Below are 21,487 nucleotides of genomic sequence, written 5' to 3'. Positions count from 1 at the left end.
AAAAAAAACACTCCTAGAGTGCCATATGCTTCCTGTCAGAAACTTCTTCGATAACTGGCTTTTAGAGTTAGTGAGAAGAAAAGGAATGAATCCTGCCACACAGATCACTGCATTGCCCACTGAAAATCCAAATTGTCTTTTGTCCAGATTGCACTGCAGGGTGGGGAGGGGTGAGTGAGGGGTGGGGTTTGTGTGTGTAGGGGGGCAGGTATTGAGTGCAAGGAAGAGCTCTACAGCTCAGCATCACTAATGACAGGACACGACACACATATCACTAATGACAGGACACACATTCTGAGAAATGTATCATCAGACAATTGTGTAAGCATTACAAGCATAGACAGGGTTCCACGCAGGTCACATGGTGCAGTATATGGGGACCCTGGTGCTCGATACTGGCTGAAACATTAAGTGACATCTGCCTGGACTTCACTTGGCCCAGTGAAGTCACTAGACCACACTAAGGCAGACGGTGTGGAGGGCATGGTTTAGCAGGCAACACCACTGCTAGTCAGAGCTGACCTGGGTGATCACAGCTCCTGATTGGTGCTCGTGTGACCTGGAGCCAGCCTGGTGTGGTGTGAGGAGGAGGAGGAGGTCTAAGGGAGGTGACCCTCAGGGGGCTGTGAGAGGCCTAGGGCCACAGGGCAGACACTGTTATCTTAAAGGCCCACCCCTGAGATGGCAGGGGGTGAAAAACGCAGCGCAGAAGGGCATCCTCAGCATGTGAATTTGTGACTGTTGAAAGAGGCCTTTGGATCTCTAACTTCCAGTTCAAGGCCCCTGAAATGTAGATGTTTTGTTTACAGTTTAAAATAGAGTTCCATTTTTAATACCTTACAAGTGACAATGATAGTGCCAGACAGTATCTAGAAGCACCTAGATGGAGGCCTCAGCTCTGCCTCGAGCCAGAAATCTATTTCAGGAAACTTACCAAGATGAGATTACCCAAATATACCCCCTGAAAGAACAGAGAGATGGGTGAAAACAGATAGATGGAATAAGACAGCTCCCTGTCTAATTCATCCTCAGTATCTCTATCCACACATGACTACCTTTTGCCTGCATGTCAGAAACCACAAGTCATTTTCATTTCACAGAGGAACATAATCATCAAGTCATCAGTGCCACCCAGTTGCGGTGTGGAAAGTACTCGACTCTTCTGACAGCTCTACCACATGCTGAGGGCAGGCATCCTGTGCCGTTGTGGCAGCCTTCCCAGCGTCGTGTCCGGAGCCTGAGAAAGCTCTCAACAAATCTCCTAGGCAGCCCAGCCACTTGTCTGAGTCAGCACAAGAGATGCCCAGATCTGCCAGATTTAGTCCAACCTCAAAGGTGGATGGAGAATCAGAAGTCAGAGGAGTCTGAAGACATGACTGGAAGTCTATGTTCAGCTTACCATCCTTCTATCACGTCCTTCTGCATGTCTTTGGCTGTGCCTGTTCCTGGGGACCCTGGTCCCTAATTATAAGGGCTTGATGGAAGCCCTCACCCATGCCAGGCCAGTAAGACCGCCATCTTTTCAAACTGTGACTCGAAAAAGAGAAACCTTCAGACAGACATTGACAGAAGAGTGCGAAGTCTTGGGAGTCCGTAGTTACCAGAAGCCCTGCCAGAGTGTGAGTGTGGGGGACAGGGAAGGTGACATGCATTAGGATGGAAGGAAGCCACTGTGATGCAGAGAGGAAGGACCTGACCCAGGACATCCTTTCAACACACCTGCCATTAAACTAAAACGGAATGGAGTTTCCGAGCTCAGAAACCGAAAACGAGCAATAAAGAGCAAAAGGGGCTTCGAAGCAGCCTACGGAGAGGCTCAGGTGACATATAGAGTGAGTGTCTTGAGATCAGAAGCTCTGTTTTCAAATTACAACTCTCACCTGCTCTGTTGCTCTCACAAGAGCTTCTGTTGTCAACTTGCTCATCTGTAAAATGGGGCGATCAGAACAGCCTGGGCCCTAGAAGATGGCAGGAAGGCAAACCCAGGAGAATGTGCGGAAGGCTCGTCTCCCCAAACATCACTGACTGCTGTCGCGGGAGCCGGGCTGAGACCCAGGTAAGCCGAGGCCCGGCTCCATGTGCTTGCCAAAACAGCAGGCATTCATACCTTTCCCGCCCTCTTCTACTCTTTCTTTTTTCATCTAAAGATCTGCAGTCCCCCTTCAACATCAGAAGTCCCATTTGAAAAGTGTTTAACTTCTAATGCAGATATAACAAGTCGTTTCTCAGTTTCACTGTATCTGCAAAGCCTTCTATAATTCAACATCAAATATTTATTATTACATTTATTAAAGTTTTAATAATTTAGCATCTCCTGCATGCACGAGAGAAGCTTAGCTAACTGGCTCCCCTGATCCAACCCGGGTCACTTCAATATTTATATTCTGAAGTCTCCATTTGTGTTTCATTTAGCAGAGGCTGTGTCGTGGGCCCTCTGCCTGGGCTGACAGGTGGTGTGTGTGCTGCAGCCTCCCCAGTGGCAAAGACTAACAGAAATCTGGTGCCGAACGGTGTTTGAAGAGATTTACCGAGCCTGGGCAGAAACTCATCCTAATAGACTTCACTTTTATTATGATCGCTAAACTAAAATGGGGGAAAATATATATGTCTCCAGGCTCACTGGCTGAGTGACAGGCGGCAAGGCTGGCAAGAGATTTGGGTGTAGCAGATTTCCACTCATTTCGGAGTACAGAGGGCCTGTATGTGAATATTTCTCCAAGGGGCGCATTCCCCTAAAGAGCGGGAGGTACAGGGGAAAATTCTAACTCAAATTCCAAGGACCCAGCTGTGAGGGCCAGACTGTCTTTCCACATCCAGCCTCCAGCTCGCCCATTTAATTCCTCTTCTGTCCACACTCACCCCCTCTACCTCCCCACCCCCACGTGCACTCACTGGGCAGACAAAAGTATGGCAGAACACCCAGTGAACCTGCAGACAAGCCCTGGCATCAACCCGGGCCGAGTTCTTACCAAGCTCAAGTTCAAATTCCTCTTCTGTCACCCACTATCCACATGGGTGGGCAAGTAAATTAAACTTTTTGTGCTTGAGTTTCCTCATCTACAAATACTAACTGCATCATCCTGGGGTTGTGGAGAGTCAGAACTCATTCGTGTAAAATACGTAGGGTCTGGCACAAAGAAAGTGTCCTGTTAGCCTGTATTATCGTGGAGTCTTTACGACAATGGGGTTGAGAGTTGAATGTGTCACTTCACTCAATTTTCAAAATACCCCCAATAGATGTAAACGTTTGAAGCCAACGATCATTCCTAGCTGCAGATCAGAAATGGAGACTCAACAAGTTCAGGTAACTTGCACCAGGTGAGCTGATGTGTGATGGAGCTGGCATGTGAACTCAGGTGATCTGGCTCCAGAGTCTTCACTATATACCCCACTTAATCCTCTTGTCTTCTGTATTTCAAGCAGGTAGGCAAGTTGCCTACTGGAGTTCTCTTGCCCCTTGGGAAGGGACTATTTGTGTGAGGAATTTACAAGAGAAGGGGAAGAGGGAGGAGCATGCTGGGGTTCCTGTGGTTGCTGTAACAAATCTCCACAAATTTGGGTGATTTTATTTTATTTTTAAGATTTCCTTTTTTTAAAAAAGATTTATTTATTTATGCACACAGGAACTGGGGTACAGGCCAGAGGTAAGGAGGTGTGAGAGGATTCATCAGCAACAGATTGGGGAACAGAACAGGCGATTAACTGAAATATACTGCTGAGGGAAGCAGCAGGTGATACAGGCGAGGTCTGCTGCGCCATGTGAGTCACCTCCCTGGCTGGGGACCGAACCTATGCCACAGGGGCTGCCAACAGCTTCATCATGCTGAGACCCAACCCCCGGCACCACCAGAGAGGGCCCCAAACTACAGTGATTTTAAACAACCAGAAGCCCAAAGCCAGAATCGCTGGTCAAAATGAAGGTGTTAGCAAGGCTATCCTCCCCATAAGGACTTTTAGGGAGGATCTTCCCTTTGCCTCTTTGGCTTCCAGTGCCAGCTGGCACTCCTTGGCTTGTGGGTACACCACTGTAGTCTCTAGCTTTGTCTGCACACTGCAGTGTCCTCTATGTGTCAGATATCCCTTTGGCTTCTTCAATAAGGACACTGGTTACAGTATGTGGGGCCCAAGCAATAACCCAGGTAACCACCCTATCTTATGACTCATAACTCAATCACATCTGCAGAGATCCATTTTCCAAATTAAGTAATATTGATGGATTCTAGGGCTTAAGAGCTCATATTTCGGGGTCATTACATTTTATCCCAGATGGAGGCTAAGCATCGTGTTTCTAACAGGCTTCCAGGTGAGACTACCGGTCTAGGGTCCACTCTTTCAGATATAGAGCTAGCACTTGCCTGCAAATATTTCACAACTTGATTCCTAGGTCCTCTCTGTCTCTGTCTCTGAGGCCTTCCCTTCAACCCAGGTGAGTTTCATAGCTTTTACTTTCTGTCCTCCATGGGTTTCTCTCTGTCCTCCTCCACTGTCACAAAGCATGGCATCTCTTTGTTTGCAATTTGGTATCATTCACTGTCTTGAGATTTTTGTCTTAACATTGTTATATTTCTAATAAGGAGCCTGGCAGAAAATAGGTGTTCATATATTCTTTTTGCTTAGAAATGAAAGGCCAAAGGGACAAGGAACCATTCTTAATTCTATTCAAAACTAATTCAATGTGAGAACTGTCACCAAATGAGCAATGCTAGCTTGCATTCTGATATCCCATTGTTCTTTCATCACTGTGTAGGAATTAACAGTATTTCACCATTTCATTTTCATTGCCTTGAGATCACAGAAAAATCACTGAGGGGATCCAGAAGCTGGCTTTGTGGATGATTATTATTCCAACTATAATAGTTATTCTTGCATCTCTCTTATAAGAACCAGCTCTAGGTGACATTGTGAAGAAGGCCAGTGTGCTGCAATGAGGCTTGTGGGCTTCTTTTTCTATGCGTATCTTTTATTTCATCTTGCAAGTCAGTCCTTGTTCCGTGTTCTTTGCTACACCATGAGAGTCCTGAAAGCTCATAAGAGGTAGGCTTATGCATCGAGGTGCCCCTGTGGCACATGGCACAGTGCCTGGCACACAGGAGGAGCCCCACCAAGGTTTTAAAGATTGAAAGGCTTTGAGGTGTAATTTAAGTAGAGCTGGCTCCTCCACCTTGGTAGATGACATCATTAGAGTCTCAAATGTAAAAAAATCTCATTCCCAGCAACTTCCTGCTGGGACAGGGTGGAGAATGAGAGCTGTTCAGGAGGGTTCTCTTGTATGGCCCTTCAATCCCTATGACTTGAAAGTCTCTCCCACCCCACCTCATTCTGTCTATCAAAGTTATTTGCTAATGTTCTCTAGCCTACAATTGCTTTCCTAATTCCCATGATCACATTTTTTTCCTTCCTTTTCCAGTCCCCCAAACTCTATGTGTAGTGTATATGCAAAGATGTTCCTATACATAAAGTCACTAGATCTACCACACTGTATTAGGCCTTATATATTTGTCTCCTCTAATCCCATAACACTAAGTCACTATTGATTTAAAGCTGCATTCTAACTTGGATACAGCCTTTCAGCAAAAGAAAAGAATTAAAAATACACAGAAAATAAAAATATGCTATGCAATACTACAACAGCAACATAATATTGCATAAGAGAAACAATAACTAATGCCCTAGAGAATCCACCGTGTATCAAACTCAGTGCCTTAAGATGATGCATCAAGTAATTCAACTCTTACCACTTCTCTGTATGGCCTAGTCTATCTTCTAGCTTTGTGATCACCAAGGAGCAGAGGCCGAGCTTCTGACAAGCTCATGTAGTGAGAACATGGATGAAATCAGGCAGGTCAACAGAGCACCCTTTAAAAAATTATAGCACCTTATATACACTTTATGTGTAAACAAAATACAGCACACAAATCGCATCTGTAAAACTTGATGGATGTTTACACATAGAAAACACCCACATCAGGAACTCAGACATTTCAGTTCCACATCAACCTCGTCTTGCTCCCCTGACTCACTCTGCCCTCTGTCACCCGGTAACCCCCATCCTTTCTTCTGACATCATATATGAATTACTTTGTTTCTTTCTCTATATAAATAAAGATCTCCTTTTGTGTCTGGCTTCCATAGTTCATTATATTTCTGAGTTTTATTGACAGTGACATGTGCGATGGCTGTAGGCACTATATTCAGCATTTAATAGCATTCTATTGTTTACTCTTCCACAGTATATTTCTCTACCTGTTTGCTTCTGATGGACATTTGCATTTTCTCCCTAGCTTTTTGGCAGAAGATGGGCGCTACTATTGGTATTCCTGAATACAGTATTGATGGTGTCACACAGAAGTGCATGTAATAGATCCATGTTTCCATTAGGTGATTTATTAGGAGTGAAATTAGTGGATTACAGAATATGTGCATGCTCAACTTTGGAAGATACACAGTGACCAGACTAACTTACATTTCCATCCTATGGGTATGAGAGTTTGGTTGTTCTATCTAGTTACCAACATTTGTTATCATGACTTGTTTTAAATTTGGCCACCACATAGGTAGAGCCTCTGAGTTGGATGCTAGTTTGTCCCAGCATAAGATTCCATACTTTCCTAGTTATTTGTCATCGACTAAAAAACAACAACAACAAGATATCAAGCAGCAAAGCACTTAAGTTTGCCTTCCTGATGCCACTCGAAGGCTTAACCTTTTCTTTCAAATTCTGCTCTTCCACACAGTCGCTCCCCTACCTGCTCTGTTATTCTATGGCATATTATTGGCTATCTATAATTATGATCTATTATTTATTAATTTCTAACATAGCATCGAACTGAAATGGAGCAGTTCTTTTAACACCCATGATATGCTTGCCTGGGCAATGTCATGTCAAACAAGTTTTATTAGTGCAGCTTGGGAAACTAAACCTCCAGAGCACAGATTCTTTTGAATGGTGATGATTACAACCCTTTATCCACTCTCACAGTGAAACTAACAGGCATGTGTGAGATAAGATGAAGGTGAGTCCTAAAAGGCTGCCTGCGATTGCTCCAAGCCATGGTGAAAGGATGCAGGCATGCCAAGCAAGATGATCATTTAGTGCCCTAATCAAACCAACATCCTTCAAAATCTGTACCATTTCTGCTTCAAAAGAGCATCTGACTGGTTTGTGGAGAAAGGGTTGAAAAGGATGAGCAACTGCTGCAGAATATCACCCCCTCTCCCATTCTGAGCAACCCTGCTCAGGTCCCAACTTGGGGGTAACCAGGCACAGCATTGTTAGAGGAATCAACTATTACTGTATTAATGCCCCTCAAAGTCCTCATCCCTTTCAATTTATTCCAGTAATCTCCTAAGTCCAGCCATCCTCTCCCTGAAATGCATTCTGAACGCACTGCTCTCACGTTCTTTACATTTCCAAAGGTGTTTCTAAGAATCTCTGTAAGTTGCCATTCTGGGCCCCCCCTTGGCTAACTTTCTATTTGCCATAGTCAGAGCAGAGCAGAAAGGGCCCAGGGGTCACACTGCAGATCCCTGTGGTTCAGGAGTGTGGCAGGCCCAACCTTTCCAACTCTGCCTTTGCTGTCAGCATCAGCTTCTACCTGAACTCTACCAGGGAGGGTGAGAATTTCAGTTCATCTAAACTGGGTGAATAATAACATGAAGTATATTATGTATCCATGTTAACTTATATTATTAATCATCTCAACAACTCTTGGGAGCTATTTCAATAAAGCAGTTGAAACCTGGGTTCTGAAGCTGAGGGATCAAGGGTTGAGGCATGTTTTCATCACTCACTAATGAAGGAATCACTTGTAAGATTCTGATTTTTTTTTTTAATTTGAAAAATGAAAATAATAATATCATCACTGCTTGGGGTTGATGTAAGGATCAATATGAAATAATGTTAGGAAACTGTTTGGCACCTAGAAAATGATCCAGGGATAGGAGTCACTATTATTACAGTCTGAGAAAGCTACTGCTCTTATTTCCATTTTGCAAATAAATATATAGAAAGTCGATTTTTTTCTTATTTTATTAATAGAAATTTATATATATATATTTTTTTCATTACTGTTCACTTGAAAACAATGTTTACTTCTCATGCTCCCCCCCACACACACACTTTGCCCACCTGTCATCACCATAGTCCAGTCCACCATTGCTAGTGGGAGTGAAACTGTCCAACCACTATGGAAAACTGTATGGAGATTCCTCAGACTACTAAAAATGGAGCTACTATATGATCCAACAACTCCACTCCTAGGGGTCTGCCCAAACGACACAAAAACATTAACTGAAAAGGACAGATGCACCCCTATGCTTATCGCAACACTGTTTACAATAGGTAAAACCTGGAAACAACCCAAATGCCTAAAACTAGATGACTGGGTGAAGAAGATGTAGTATATATACACTATGTAATACTAGTCAGCCATCAAAAAAATACCAAGTTGAATTTGACCAAGATCACACAGCTAGTTTGTGGTAGAAATCGAATTTCAACTCCAGTGCTAACATCAGCCAGTCTGACATCTGCGCTTCACTGAAATCACAAATCCAATGTCAAAAGTACAGGATTTTGAGGAAAGCTAGTAAAGACTTTCACTTAGCTGACTTCAGAAAAGATCATCATGTATCTTTGAGAATACTCCTTCAGCCAGATGGTCTTAGCTCCATCTTTAAAATGTATAATGCATAGCAACCTTAAAAATGCTTTACTAAAATCTCATCTACCTCAGTTCTACCAAAAATGGAAATAATGGTAATCTACTATGAATCTGTGTGTGTGTATGTGAAACCATCTTCGTTCTTAGTAATTACCACTTCGTTGCCTAAGTGTTATGGCTTTCATAATCGATTCTTTTGTAAACTACTTCTTTTGCAAACTATCAAGAGTCTGAAAACTCACATTAAGTTCATGCTTCATGAAGAGTTAAGAAAAGGTGATAATAAACAGACTGTAAAATAGGAGAGCTGGTTCCTAAAACAGTAGACAATATGTGGGTAAAACCCAAAAGTCAATCAGAGTCCATTTTTGTTAACATTCACATTTCTAGACTCTTTCCCCTAATCAGACCTCAAAGGGGGGGGGGGTTGTTTCCACTAGGAAACTCCAGAATAGTGCTAGGGTCATTTCTAAGACCTCTGGTTTAATTAAATCAATAAACATTTAGTAGACGTCCAATATATGCTGAGAACTGGGGATTAAAAAGCTGAATAAATTATTTTCTTAGACCTTGAGAGATTTGCCACATAATGGGACAGAATGATATGTAAGCAGCTGATTAAAACACAGTAGAGCACATCCAGAAAGAAATTACCAACTAGGAGCACAATGTGTAAAACAAGACATGGCTTCACCCATTCATGAGCGAAGTACACAGCATTCGACTTGGACATTAACACTAAGGACTAGGCCAGTTTCTATTTCCAGCAAGATTCACAACAAAAAGAACTTCATTCTCTAATGGCTCACCTTCACCACTACCTCATATCCTATTAAGTAATGGTTTTCAATGAGATCAGATCACTAATGATCCTGGGATGAACCAGAAGAAGTGTTAATCTCTCTCCTAGTTCATAAAAACCCCAAAGGAGAGTAATAATGATGAAATATAAACCACTGAGGCCCTCCAAGGGAGTACACATTTATGAGTATGGATCTGGGGGGACTTGAGAATGTTTTCTACACCAGCTACTAGGCAGCTGGCCCCTTCCATCTGAAGATTCTTCTTGGGGACCTAAAACAGAAGCAGAAATGCTTCTGGGCTCCAAGAATTCCTGCTATCACATGCTGGAGATGGCTTCCCTACCTGACATCCGCAGGGTCTTCGGTGACGAGCACGTCAGTCTTGCAGCTGGCCAGGGGGTTGATGGACAGCTCCACAGGCGGAACCACAAAGCTTTTGCTGACAGGAAGCCACAGTCCTTGGCCCAAGCTGAAAGTAGACCTGCAATGTAAGAGTTTCCATTGGGGAACTCTCTGGGAAGCAGAGAGAAAACAAAGGGGCCCCTCCTCCCAAGCCAACTGGGACTCTTTCTCACTCCCCTCCCCCCAATGAGCCCCTGCAACTCCCAGGCACAGCTTTGGCTAAATTGGCCCGGACTTAAACCTGTTAGTGTTTTACCCCATACATGGTTCTGAATGGCTGGCCTTTCTGGATTACAGGTTCTGGCTCCTCCTTTGGGGAACTCTGAGGACAGCAGTTGTTTCAGTTCTGCATTCCCAAGCAGTCCTGCTATTCAGCCAGGTGCCAGAGTGACTGCTAAGTCAGCAGGGGCATCTGCACGAATGTTGGGAGCCTGGACTCTGAATCAATGCGAATCAAAATCTGACTCCAGTTCTGCTACTTAGTCGGCTGTATGACTTTATCAGCTTCACACAAGAGTTCAAGGGGGTGGCAGGCAGAAATTCTGTGATTACAAAATATGTTTTAATCCGCTGGACTAGGTAATCAGTCATGTGCCCTCTAGCTCACGTCTCTGAGTCTGTACATCTAGATGACAGACAGAGGGAAACCACCTTCCTGCTGCCACCTGGCCATGATGGTACACTCAGGCCCGTGACACTTCCCTGGTTCCTGTGGCATATAGGTTCATAGACTTGATTAACTGGAGGAAGGTGCATGCCTATACCCTCTGCGCTGACTCATTCCCCACCCCCGTCACCCCCAAAATGACCAACATGACTGTCAATTCACCTGAGAATCTTTTCAGGGGCTTGCTCCCCTGTCACCAGGTCGTACCCCCTCTCGAGTGTCGTGTAAGGCCACGGTCTGTAGGGAGAACAGAAGGGGGTGGGGAAGAAAGGAGTTAAGACTTGATATCCATTGGAAGTTGCTAGATACACAGGTGGACACTGCTTAAGTGCAGTTTTACAGATAACTAAATTGTGCAGAATTAATTACTGAGTAAGACTATTTCTATAATAAAAGAAGCTATTTCATAGAAGGGTTCAGCACTTTAAAGTTCCCATGTTCATTTGGGGTTTATGGACAAAAACCTGATTCTCTTTATTTGTCCATTAATCCCCAGGAGATGAGAGGGAGAGTTAAACTTCAGCCTTTCGTCTCTAGAAGACTCATCAATCCTGTGCCTTTAATATGAAAATGTGATTTCCTGGAAAATAGGATTCACTTCCCAGGGCTTTTTCAGGAACCCAACTGTTGCAAAGAAAGACCTCTCTTTGTGGAGCAGTTTTGAGGGGCGTTCTCCACTCTCCCTGCCCCTAAGCCCTTTGCCACTCACCCTTCACTCTGTCCCCAGTCATTGCGCACACACAGGTGTCTGTGAACTGGGTCAGGGGCGTAACCTTCATGGCAGCTGCATTCGCCTGTCAGCAAAGAGAGAAAAGAAGCTTGTGAAATTCTGTCCTTCCATCAGCTCCTCCCCAGTCGACTTGTTTTCTTAGAAAACAAAGTGAGACGCACAGTTTTAGAGACTCCCTTAGGCAGGGGCTGCCCTGGTCCACCAGTCACTGTGGTTAAGTTTATTCACCTGTGCACCTGTTCACTTATTCAGTGAGTCCAGACACTGATAGGACCCCTGCTCTACCCTGACAATGCGGAGATCAAAGGTGCAACCTGGGTGTGGGAGGCACTGGTGGCTGCATAAGGGAGAGAGGTAGCTGCCCATTGGTGAGTTATGAGAAGAACCTCTGCACTAAACGCACAATCAGAAAGCTGAGTCATTTCCACCTGAGTGAATATGTCACATTTATCCCGAAGTGCTAAATCAAATGCCACTTCCTCTAAGGTAACTCTGATATCTCCTTTTGGAAACATTGATTTCACCTACCATTTCCAGATTTTATTTTGTTTCGCTGGTGTTGCTGTGTGTTTCAATGGTCTTCCTCTCCTTTTCATCATTCTCTTCTTTTATCTCTAGTTTCTATCCCAACCATCCACCCACCCATCTGTCGTCCATCCATCATTTGTCCATCCGTTCACCCATCGATCCGTTTTCTCATTGATCCATCTATCCATCCATCCATCCATCCTTCCATCCATCCGTCCGTCCATCCGTCCATCCATCCATTTATCTGTCCATCCAACCAAGTAGCTGTCCATCCACCTCTGTATCCATGCATCATTCTCCTCTGACCATAGCTTACAGTGGTTGCACGGTAATTGCTAACATTGCACACTGCCTTATATAGTCTTATATAGTCTCCAGTTGGCTATATAGTTTCCAGTTCACTAAGCATCATTTTGGGTGCTGAGCACATGTCTTATTCCTACTTTATCTTCAAAATCCAGAATCCTGGAAAGATTGCCAAAAGCTCTCTGCTCTAGGCCCTAGTTGCTATCAATCCTGCTTGGGTGACTACTCCTTAAGGCTCAGGAATATGATTCACTTAATGATCTGTTTTCCTCAAGTGTATGTGTGGAATTTTTTGAGATGTTTTACTAAAAACTAAGTCAACAAAATAAAAATTGATTGGGAAACACCACTTGTGGAAACAGTGGTGTGTGGTTCTTTGTAAGAGTGGCACCGTTGTTCTCGAGCTTATTTCATCTTGGGAGGATTGTTGGTGGAACAAGTTAAAACATTGGTGTTCTATGGAATACACTTTTGGAAATATTGGTGAGAACTGGCTTAGCTCCAGTCTAGAACAGAGTAGATATTCAACACTGGCAATTGAATGAATAATTAACTCTCTTTTATGGCTCATGAATTCCCAGACTCTTGCTGTCAGGTTGTCTTCTATCACTCATCTGGCAATCACACCCAGATGGCCCAGTGCCTCTTCAGTTCTACAATGACCCAGAGTGACCTGACCCAAGAGTTTCTGACACTGTACCATGCATGGATTGGTCCTTGGGGAAAATAGTGACAGTCTTTGTGGCTTTCAGATTTTAATTTTCTTTGAAAATTTTTAGCTTGAAATCTCTCAAACAGTAAAAAACTGTAAACAACAAGCCAACCCAAAGGCTAAACATCCAAGGGTTATATGGGGGAACCAGGACATGACCAGCAAGCATAGTCCCACTAACTCCAGGTGTTGGGTAAATTTACTTCATGCAGACCTCATTTAGAAACAAAAATCTCCTGTCATCTCTTCTTTCATTGAGAAGATATGGAAGCCCTGAGCTGTGGCACTGACAAGCTCATGCTATATACAACTACACGTCTGTGGATCAAGGTTTCCTCCACCCTGTGTGACCAAAGAAAAACACACAGTTTGAGTATGATCCCAGGTTATGCAGCTTCCCTAACCATCCCCTGCAATGTCTGAATTCAAAATGTCTATGTTCATCAAACAATCATATTGCTTTCACAGAGTCACTCAAAGTGTTATGCAATGTACATTACACAAAGTGTAATACTCTATCTTGTTTTGCACATTACAGCACGATTAGGTCTTTGTATCCCTGGTACTAGCAAGTAGCTGGCAAATAGATCAGGCTTAAAACAGGGTGGTAAAGCTAAAATAACAGTTAGACAGCATGGAATAAAGATGGTCTTTGCAATATTCAGAATAAGGTGGTTGAAAGACAGAAGGGGTGATGGACAGGAGAGAGAGGGGAGAGATCTGTTTCCTCTTACTGGATACCTGGTACCTATGGGCAGGGGGCTGCTTGCAAGAAGGAGAGAAGGAGCCCTTGCTGAATTTTCCTTCAAAATTGCACAGGGGTCTGGCACAGACAGTGTGTGCTGTCAGTGTGTGTAACCTCATGGCTGCTGGAGGTAAGGGAAACAGAGGGGAAGGGGCTGAGATCCTTGAGATTTGGATGAGAATAATTTACTAAAGGGGGGCAGGGTAGGAATCACTAACGATGTGTTAAAATGCAACAGTCCCTTCATGAAATATTCACCACTTTAAACACGTCTAATATTAAAGATTAAAAGTCCTGAGATTTGTCCTCGAGACTCCCAGGACTGATTTATGATCTGCCACCACCCACGGCCTGCATGATTCATAATGGGAGAGGTAAAATGGTTACCTCTGGCCAAGGGACAGGAAGTCAGACTGGGGGAGGGCGAAGCAGGGGCCAGGAAAGGAGGGGTTTTTTTGTTTATGGGGAGGACAAAGACTGAGGCTCTTTTAGGAATGAGCACTGGTCGCACCCCTTCCCCCCAGTTCTCTCCTTGGGGGAATATTAGTGAGAATGAGGAATCTATATAGAATAAAAGGTGCTATTCTCTAGCCCTCTTTCTGTGTGCTTACTATGCAAGTTCCCTCTGCCTTGGAGAGGATCATTAATTGCTGACACTCATTAAACAACAAATATGTATTTGGCAGGCGAGATCACCCACCCCGAGGCCAGCAAGGCTATTGGTGTCCACTGGAGGGGGCGGGGAAGCACCTGTCTGTAGAGGAGGACAGGTCTGTCCTCGCAGGCTGGCTTCCTAGCTCTGTGATCTTAAGGGATAGTTTTCACTTTCTTGGGGCCTCAGTTTTCTCATCAACAGAGAGCAGATGTAAGAGTAGGTGGAAGCAGGGCAGGGGAGCTGCCCGTCAGTCAGTGTCTTCTTTCCTTTTATTCAAGACAGACACTGGGTTCTGAGAGATGCTGACAGAAGATCCCTGGGGACACTGGATTGTCTCCTCCTTGCTGGTCCCCAGTTTCCCCATCTATAAAGTGGAGTAAACGATCCTCGATTCTTAGCACCAACTAGTCAGTCACTTGCTTTTGTGGATCTGTAACCTCTGCTCTCTGGACACCGTTGTTTTAGACTTCCTGGGGATGACTCTTAGCTTGGGCGCGATTTCTCAGGCAAGATCTCCATCACTGACACAGCTATCGGTTTTATTGACTCCATTTCCTATTTTGCTGGCTCAGCTTGCTCTCCACTATTTGCAACCAGACACTTCCTGTTTGCTGGATGCAAGCCTCTGACAGCCAGAGGTGAGAATTAACCCCTTCTCTGGGTGAATCCTGTGGTGAGAATTAACCCCTTCTCTGGGTGAATCCTTTCCTCACTCCTGCCTCTAGTTCCCCAGAGCAGTCAGACTGTCCAAGAGCGCTCCAGGGACACAGGTTCCCAGCTTTGCAGGTGCTCACTGTGAGTCTCCGTGTGCCCTTACACTGCAGCTACAGCAGAAGGAACTACAAGGAGGGACTGAGCCCAGCCTGCTTCCTGAGCCCAGCACCTACCACATTGCCCAGTCCATAGACACCCAGAGGGTAGATTTCACAGTAGTAATGCCGATTTCAATGGGATAGGGAAGTATGTGTTTGAATTTCCCTTTCTTCTTCAGTAAATGGGAGTTTACAGGCTACAGAATCCTTTTATTAATCATCTCTGCATTCTAATAATTAATAGAATGTTCTGCAGTATGGCAGGTGACTCACTGGATGGATGGATGGATGGATGGATGGATGGATGGATGGATGGATGGATGGATGGATGGACGGACGGACGGATGGACAGATGAGTGGATAGGTGGATAGATGAAGCAGTAAATACATAATTTTCATGAATTCGGGTTGTGTTTCTTTAAAATAATGGTGTTTCTGTTGAAAACTGGAAGAAACTTTTTTTTGCATCCATGACAGGTATTGGCCAAGGAAATGGAAAGTATAAACATGAATGCTGATGGAATGTCTAAAATAGAATTGCATTTTACATCAGAGCAGAAGAAACTTACAGATCATTTAGTTCCAATCCAGTCTGCTTCATTTGCAGAAGGGGAGACTCAGCTTCAGGGAGTGAAGACATTTGTCTGAATCCCAGGCTAAGTCTCTGGTCAGGATTAGAACCCTGGGGTGTGGGTCACTGTGCTGGGCCCTGATACTCTCACTACTTCAATTCAACCAGCAACATTTTTCTAGGAATCTTTTTTTCCACTGTCCCCCTACATTTCCTATATTGAAAATGCATGACATTTACACACAGGAATTATTTTTAAACGTCTCATGAATCTGAAATATCTTTAATAAATTAGTGACATACATTTGTGTGTGATTGAGAATACAAACCCTAAGAAAGAATTTAATCTCTTCATTAAGATGACTCCCACAAGAGAATTCAATTAAGTGGATTTTACCGTGCTAGTTGCTAGAACTCTGTCTTATCAGCTGTAGGTAAGTTGCACTGGTTTTAAAATATTTACCCTTTATGTCTCCTAGGTCCCATTTATTGTGTTCTCATTTCATTTTTCAAGCATTCTCACTCTGTGACTCCTGGGTAAAACAACAGAATCCCTCAATTATGAAAGATCTGTTTATCTTGTGTCAGACCCCCCTGTACCACTTTACCATGGACAGTGCTTCAGCTACCCTATGTGATGTGTGCTAAAAAGTGTGGTCCTACAATCTTGAGCAGAGTGCTCTGGATTCTGCTGCCACGAGAATCCGTCTGAACTTGACCAAGTTGCTTTGCTCTCTGAGCCTGTTTCTCAATGTGCAATGAGGCCGACAACACCCATCAGGGGACAGAGCCATTAAAAAGGCTTCATTCAGCAGCCCAAATGCCCAAAAGTAGATGACTGGACTAGAAAGATGTGGTACATATATACAATGGAATATTACTCAGCAACCAAAAAAGAGAAACACATGTCTTTTGCAGCAACTTGGATGGAGCTGGAAAAGATCATGCTTAGTGAGATAAGCCAGAAAGAGAAAGAAAAATACCGGATGGTTTCACTCGTAGCAGGAGTATAATGGACCAGGCGAGAAAATAACAAAAATAATGAACAACCATATACCAGAGACATTCTGTGGGGGTGGAGTGGGGAATGGGATCAAAAACGGGGAGGGGGCGAGGGAGGGAAATGCACGGGACTATGTTGGTGGCACAGGGGTGATTTGGTGATGGGAAACCCGAGGGGATTACAATCGAGATGGAAAAAAAATGTGCAAAATGATGTAAAAATAAACTTTTTAATAAAAAAAAAAAAGGCTTCATTCAGCATAGTTTCAGGTACATTTCCCCTCGCTAAGGCCATGGTAAGGTTCCAGTTTTTGTCATTACTGTTCCTGGATGGCAGGGGCCCGACCTCAGTGTCTCTACCTGAAAATCTGGGGTAGCTTGAATGAGATTATCTGCAAGGCTGACCCTCAGGTCCTCAGAGCCACTAACACCTGTCATTTCATCTCTACTTGTGCAGGTCATACACAAGTGTGTGCTGCCTCCCCTGTCCCCTGCCTGTGAGTGTGCCACCTACAGGCACAAACTTCTCCCAGTTCCTCACTGCTGCGTAACTCCCCCTATCCCTGTCCCCTCCCAGCCAGCCTTTCTCTGTGATTCCATTTCCCCTTGCTTCCGACTCAGCCATCACTCATCTCAGGCCAGGGGCACCGGCTGCTGTTCACGGTCCTATTTACTCTTCTTGTCACTGTGACTTGAAAAACATTCCCCTGGGGCCCTCAGAATAATGGGGTTCGTGCCATCCCTTCCCATTCTTCCCCCCCTGGAGCTCCTGAGTCAGGTCACCTGAGTCCAGTGTGCAGCCAGCACAGAGCGGCAGAGCAGGGGCTGGAGTGCCCCTACCGAGGAGCCGACTGTGTGAAGGGTGGTGAGGGCCTTTGCCATACCATCCCATGGCACCATGCAGGCCACACCCAGAAGTAGTGTAGGAGGAAGGGCCTAGTAAGGAAACAGAGGCTTGGGCCACAGAATCAGATTTTTGAAACCCAAGAGCTCTCCCATGCAACCACAAAACATCGCCACAGTAACTAAAATCACAAAGACAACAGCAGGGAGGGCCACCTTCAGTTTGGCCATGAGCATGTGATCTATGGCTGTAGGTATCTACGACAAGCAGAAGGCTCTGCTTCCTGCTGACCATGGCTCCCTCACGGTGGACGAACCAAGCTGGGCCTTCCGGGAAGGGCAGCCCTCTGCACCCCTCCCACCCTTCACCCCACAGCCCTGAACTGTCAGATCAGCCTGGAAGGGATTAAGGGGAAGGGGCACCTGGTGAAGGGGCCACAGCCTGGCTCAGGAGTCCAAGTTCTGCACCCAGAGCCTCTGACTGCCACTTACAGATGAGCAGTCTGGACAAATCACTGCCTTCTTCTGGCCTCAGTTTCCTTGTCAGAAAATGCACAACTTGAGTCTAATTTTAAAACTTGTCACTGGGGCTGGAGATATCTTGGCAAAAACAATGACTGCGTCACCAGGCAGCGTTGGGTACCCAGGAGCTGTTATCCTCACTGCTGTTCTCGCTACTGGCAGCACCTCAAGGCTGCTGCCCTGGTCCGGGCTGGGCGTTCCAGCATAGGTGGGCTTGGGCACAGCTGTGAGTCCATCTGCTTCTCTGCCTCAAGCAGCCAGCACTGAGCACTGAATCAATGATGAAGGGGAAATCACATCACAATCACAAAGGGGGATGCAGGTTCTGGGGGTGTGGATGGATCCATGAGGCTACTGGGCTAAGTGACAAAGGCAGACAGAAGACAAATTCACTTAGATGAGGCATCTAGAAAAACTAAAGTGTCTGACCAAACTCGTAGACAGGAGAGGAGACAGGTGCAGAGAGGTGCGGTCACTTGCTTGCCTAAGGTCTCACAGCAGGAGCCAGAGCTCCTGCCAGCTGCCCCTCTCCAGGGGCGGGGGAGTGTCCACAGGGAAAACAGCTGTGGCGGTGCAGCAGTAAGCAGGTGAGAGCTGGCCAGGCCTTTCATTTCTGGATCAGAGGAACGCAATGGCTTCCTGGGCATCTGCGGCTCTCCCCGGGGGGAGAAGGCCCCTGGGGTCCCTAGGCCCCTCCACAAATGTAATTTCCAAATGTTGAGCCTCGCACACAAGGAGGCAGCTGAAGGCAGAGGCAACAGGCACTGAGGCAGACAGGTTGGCCTCTGAGGCTGTCACCCAGTGGCTGCCTCGCTTTGTCAAGTGCCCTGCATTTGGCTAAGACAGCTTCCTTGATTTTACCTGAGGTGAGTCCCACTAGCCCTGCACATTGGACAGTATCCGGAATGTTCTGTTTCCAGCTGGGCCTCCATGAATACAACCTGCCATTGCTGGTTATCTCCAGGGAGCTGGTTGTCTTAAGTTCCTCCCTGGCCAAGGCCCTTCTCCTGACCCCTGTGGTTATAATTTGGGGAAAGGATAAGACTAAGTGGTACCTTTGGGTGCTGCCTACTGTGCTGTATTTGGTACATCTTTTCACCATTCCCCGTTGCATGGGTGCTAATGTTCTGATGACAACAAGTAAGGACACTGAGGTTCCCAGGAGGTCGGCGGTGGGTATCACTCAGCGAGAAGGCACTGGGGTCAGGTTCACTCCCAGGTCTGATTTACTCTGGAGTCAGAACCCCCCTCCACTCTCCCTGGTAGAGGGGGAGCTCAGCTGACCCTGAGTCTCACTCAAAGGACCCACAGATTATCCCTTACAGGGGTGCAGGCTGTGTGGACGTCAAGGCCGGGGCTCCGTAGCTGTGGGGAGCTCCCAGATGGTGGGAAGCCTCACTCAAGCCCCTTTATCTTGTCAAGCCTCATGCTTCTCCCCTAGGAGATGGGAAACATAAGCCCCGTCCTCCCCATTCACGAAGAGGGAGTGCAGATAAGATATATAATTAAGGCCCCTGTCCTCTCCCATTCATCGGGAGGCAGTGAGGATAAAATATATACTTAAACTGTCCGGGACACATGATGATGAATAATGCAGTTGTTCCCGGCTTGAACAAAACCTGAATCTGCAAAGTGAAATATACAAAATAAATTAAGCGCAGGGTAATTATTCATTTTGCAAAAGAGTTCTTTACTCCACCGAAGAGATGCTTGGTGGATTTTTGTTTTGTTCTGTTTTTCTCCTGTAGATAACAGCTATCTTGGTGCGTTTAAAATCAAATTTCATTTACAAAATTAAAGCCCGCCGAGGAACAGTTTTTCACTTGGGTACTAAGGGCCGTGGGCCACAGGTCAGCATCCTGCCCAAGCCATCTGGCCCTAGAGCAAGGGGTGCCAGACACCCTTGGGGGTCAGGGAAGTGGGGGAGGGGGGGCTTTGCCTTTGCCCAGGAATGGGAGAAATGAATGAAGCTCTGGGTGGTATGAGGCTGTGGGATGTTCCAGACCTGCCCTTCCGAGAGTAGCCTCGGCCCTGGCTGCAGGCAGATGACCACAGTCCTAGCCAGCCTCCCGGGAATCTGTCAAACTGTTTTCAGTTTCAGTTCTTTCCCCCTGGAATCTGAGGCCTCTTCACATCCTGTGTCCGTGTAGCTGAACCCAGCTAGCTTTCACTTTGCTAATTCCATCCCAGACCATGCTCAAGCTCTTTGTCCTTTCCCATCACTCTCTTGCACTCCACTTCTCTTGCTTCCTGTCCTCCCCACCCCCATCTTTGTCTCTCCTTGTATTTCTCATCTTGTAGGGTTTCTGGCCCAGTTCCTCTCTCAGGTCTCTGCTCCTGCCCTCACCTCTTGTCCACGGGCCTGTCATCCTTACCGGTTCATTCTGCAGGCCTCTCTTTTCTTCATTACAGTTTTGAGTTTGAGTCAGTTGGGCCAGAGTTAAACCCCATATCTGCCTTAATTTCCTCACCCACATACAGAGACCAAAGGAAAATCTGTGATGTCAAGGGTCAAAGTGAAGATTGACATACGTAAGATATGGACATGACTTAAAGGTCCCCGCCAGAGAATACAGCCACTTCCTGCTAATTCCATTATCTTTCTTCCTCTTTCCCTTGATTTTACTCATTCTTCTTCTTTCCTTTCTCCCCTTGCCCCATCCCCTAGACACACAAGCGCATATATCACAGGCTCCCTCCTGTGCCTCTTCCGTGCAGCTCCCACTATGTGACAATTTAATTGCACAGTATCACAGGTTCCCATTACTAAGGCTCACACTCTCTTACAAAACATTTTACGGTACATTTACTGGTATATGGAGAATCATGGTGAATCATTGAAATGAAGCAACGTGAGTTCAAATGGCTTGCGCCAGGCTCCACTAGGGAGTCGTTTTTGCTGTTGGTCTGTCTTTAGCCACTGGATGGGTTGCAATAGTTTACACCCACCAGGCTGTCAGCTGGCCTGGCCTGACTTGGGTGGAACACCTTGAATGCCTGGAGGCTCTGCTCTGGGGTGTACCCAGCAGAAAACCCATACCCCTCCCCAACCTACTGTTGCAGGATGGAGAAACCCATCTAATAAAATGTTAATTAAAAAACCATTGCACACTGTGACTGAAGGTTGGGACAGAAGGCCACACATACCTGCACACTCCTCTTTGGTGGCCTTTATTCATCTCCACTGAAGTGAAACTACCTTCAGTCACTGGAAAGGAGACAGAACAGTGGGGTGCAATGAGCTGGCTCCCCACAGATGGCAACAAACCGAAAAGGCTAGTGCTGTTGCTCAGTCTGCAATGGTTTCCTGAAGCCCCTTTTGCTGAGAAAGCTGTCATCCAGCCTTCCGTTCCATCATGATGAAGTCTTTTGTGGGTTAAGCACGACCAACACTGGGGGTGCTTTTTGCCCCTGATTCAATAATTTCCATCTGTTGAACATTTATATAGCCATATAATACAGTGGTAACGCTGGACTGATTATAATCATCACAATAACCTACCAAAGGTGAATACTTTTGCCTTTG

The 21,487-nt window shown here is 45.6% G+C and overlaps 1 protein-coding gene across 2 annotated transcripts in view; it reads right to left on the bottom strand.

Moving 5' to 3' along the window:
- The window catches only part of ASTN2 (astrotactin 2), a 766,181-nt gene that overhangs the window by 404,264 nt on the left and 340,430 nt on the right, over window positions 1-21,487 (bottom strand). The window contains exons 8-10 of one of the 2 annotated variants that reach the window (XM_004677396.2): window positions 11,245-11,329; window positions 10,698-10,772; window positions 9,810-9,935 (exon numbers count right to left, since the gene is read on the bottom strand). In XM_004677396.2, coding sequence (XP_004677453.2) covers window positions 9,810-9,935; window positions 10,698-10,772; window positions 11,245-11,329 — 286 coding nt within the window. Of the gene's footprint in view, window positions 1-9,809; window positions 9,948-10,697; window positions 10,773-11,244; window positions 11,330-21,487 lie in introns of both variants that reach the window. The other variant, XM_012721364.1, reaches the window with a different exon arrangement.

The sequence above is a fragment of the Condylura cristata genome, unplaced genomic scaffold (assembly GCF_000260355.1).
Source record: "Condylura cristata isolate star-nosed mole 26May11 unplaced genomic scaffold, ConCri1.0 scaffold00006, whole genome shotgun sequence".
Classification (NCBI taxonomy): Eukaryota; Metazoa; Chordata; class Mammalia; order Eulipotyphla; family Talpidae; genus Condylura; species Condylura cristata.
Note: the sequence above shows the minus strand (reverse complement) of the source record. Positions and strands in the feature narration are given on the sequence as shown.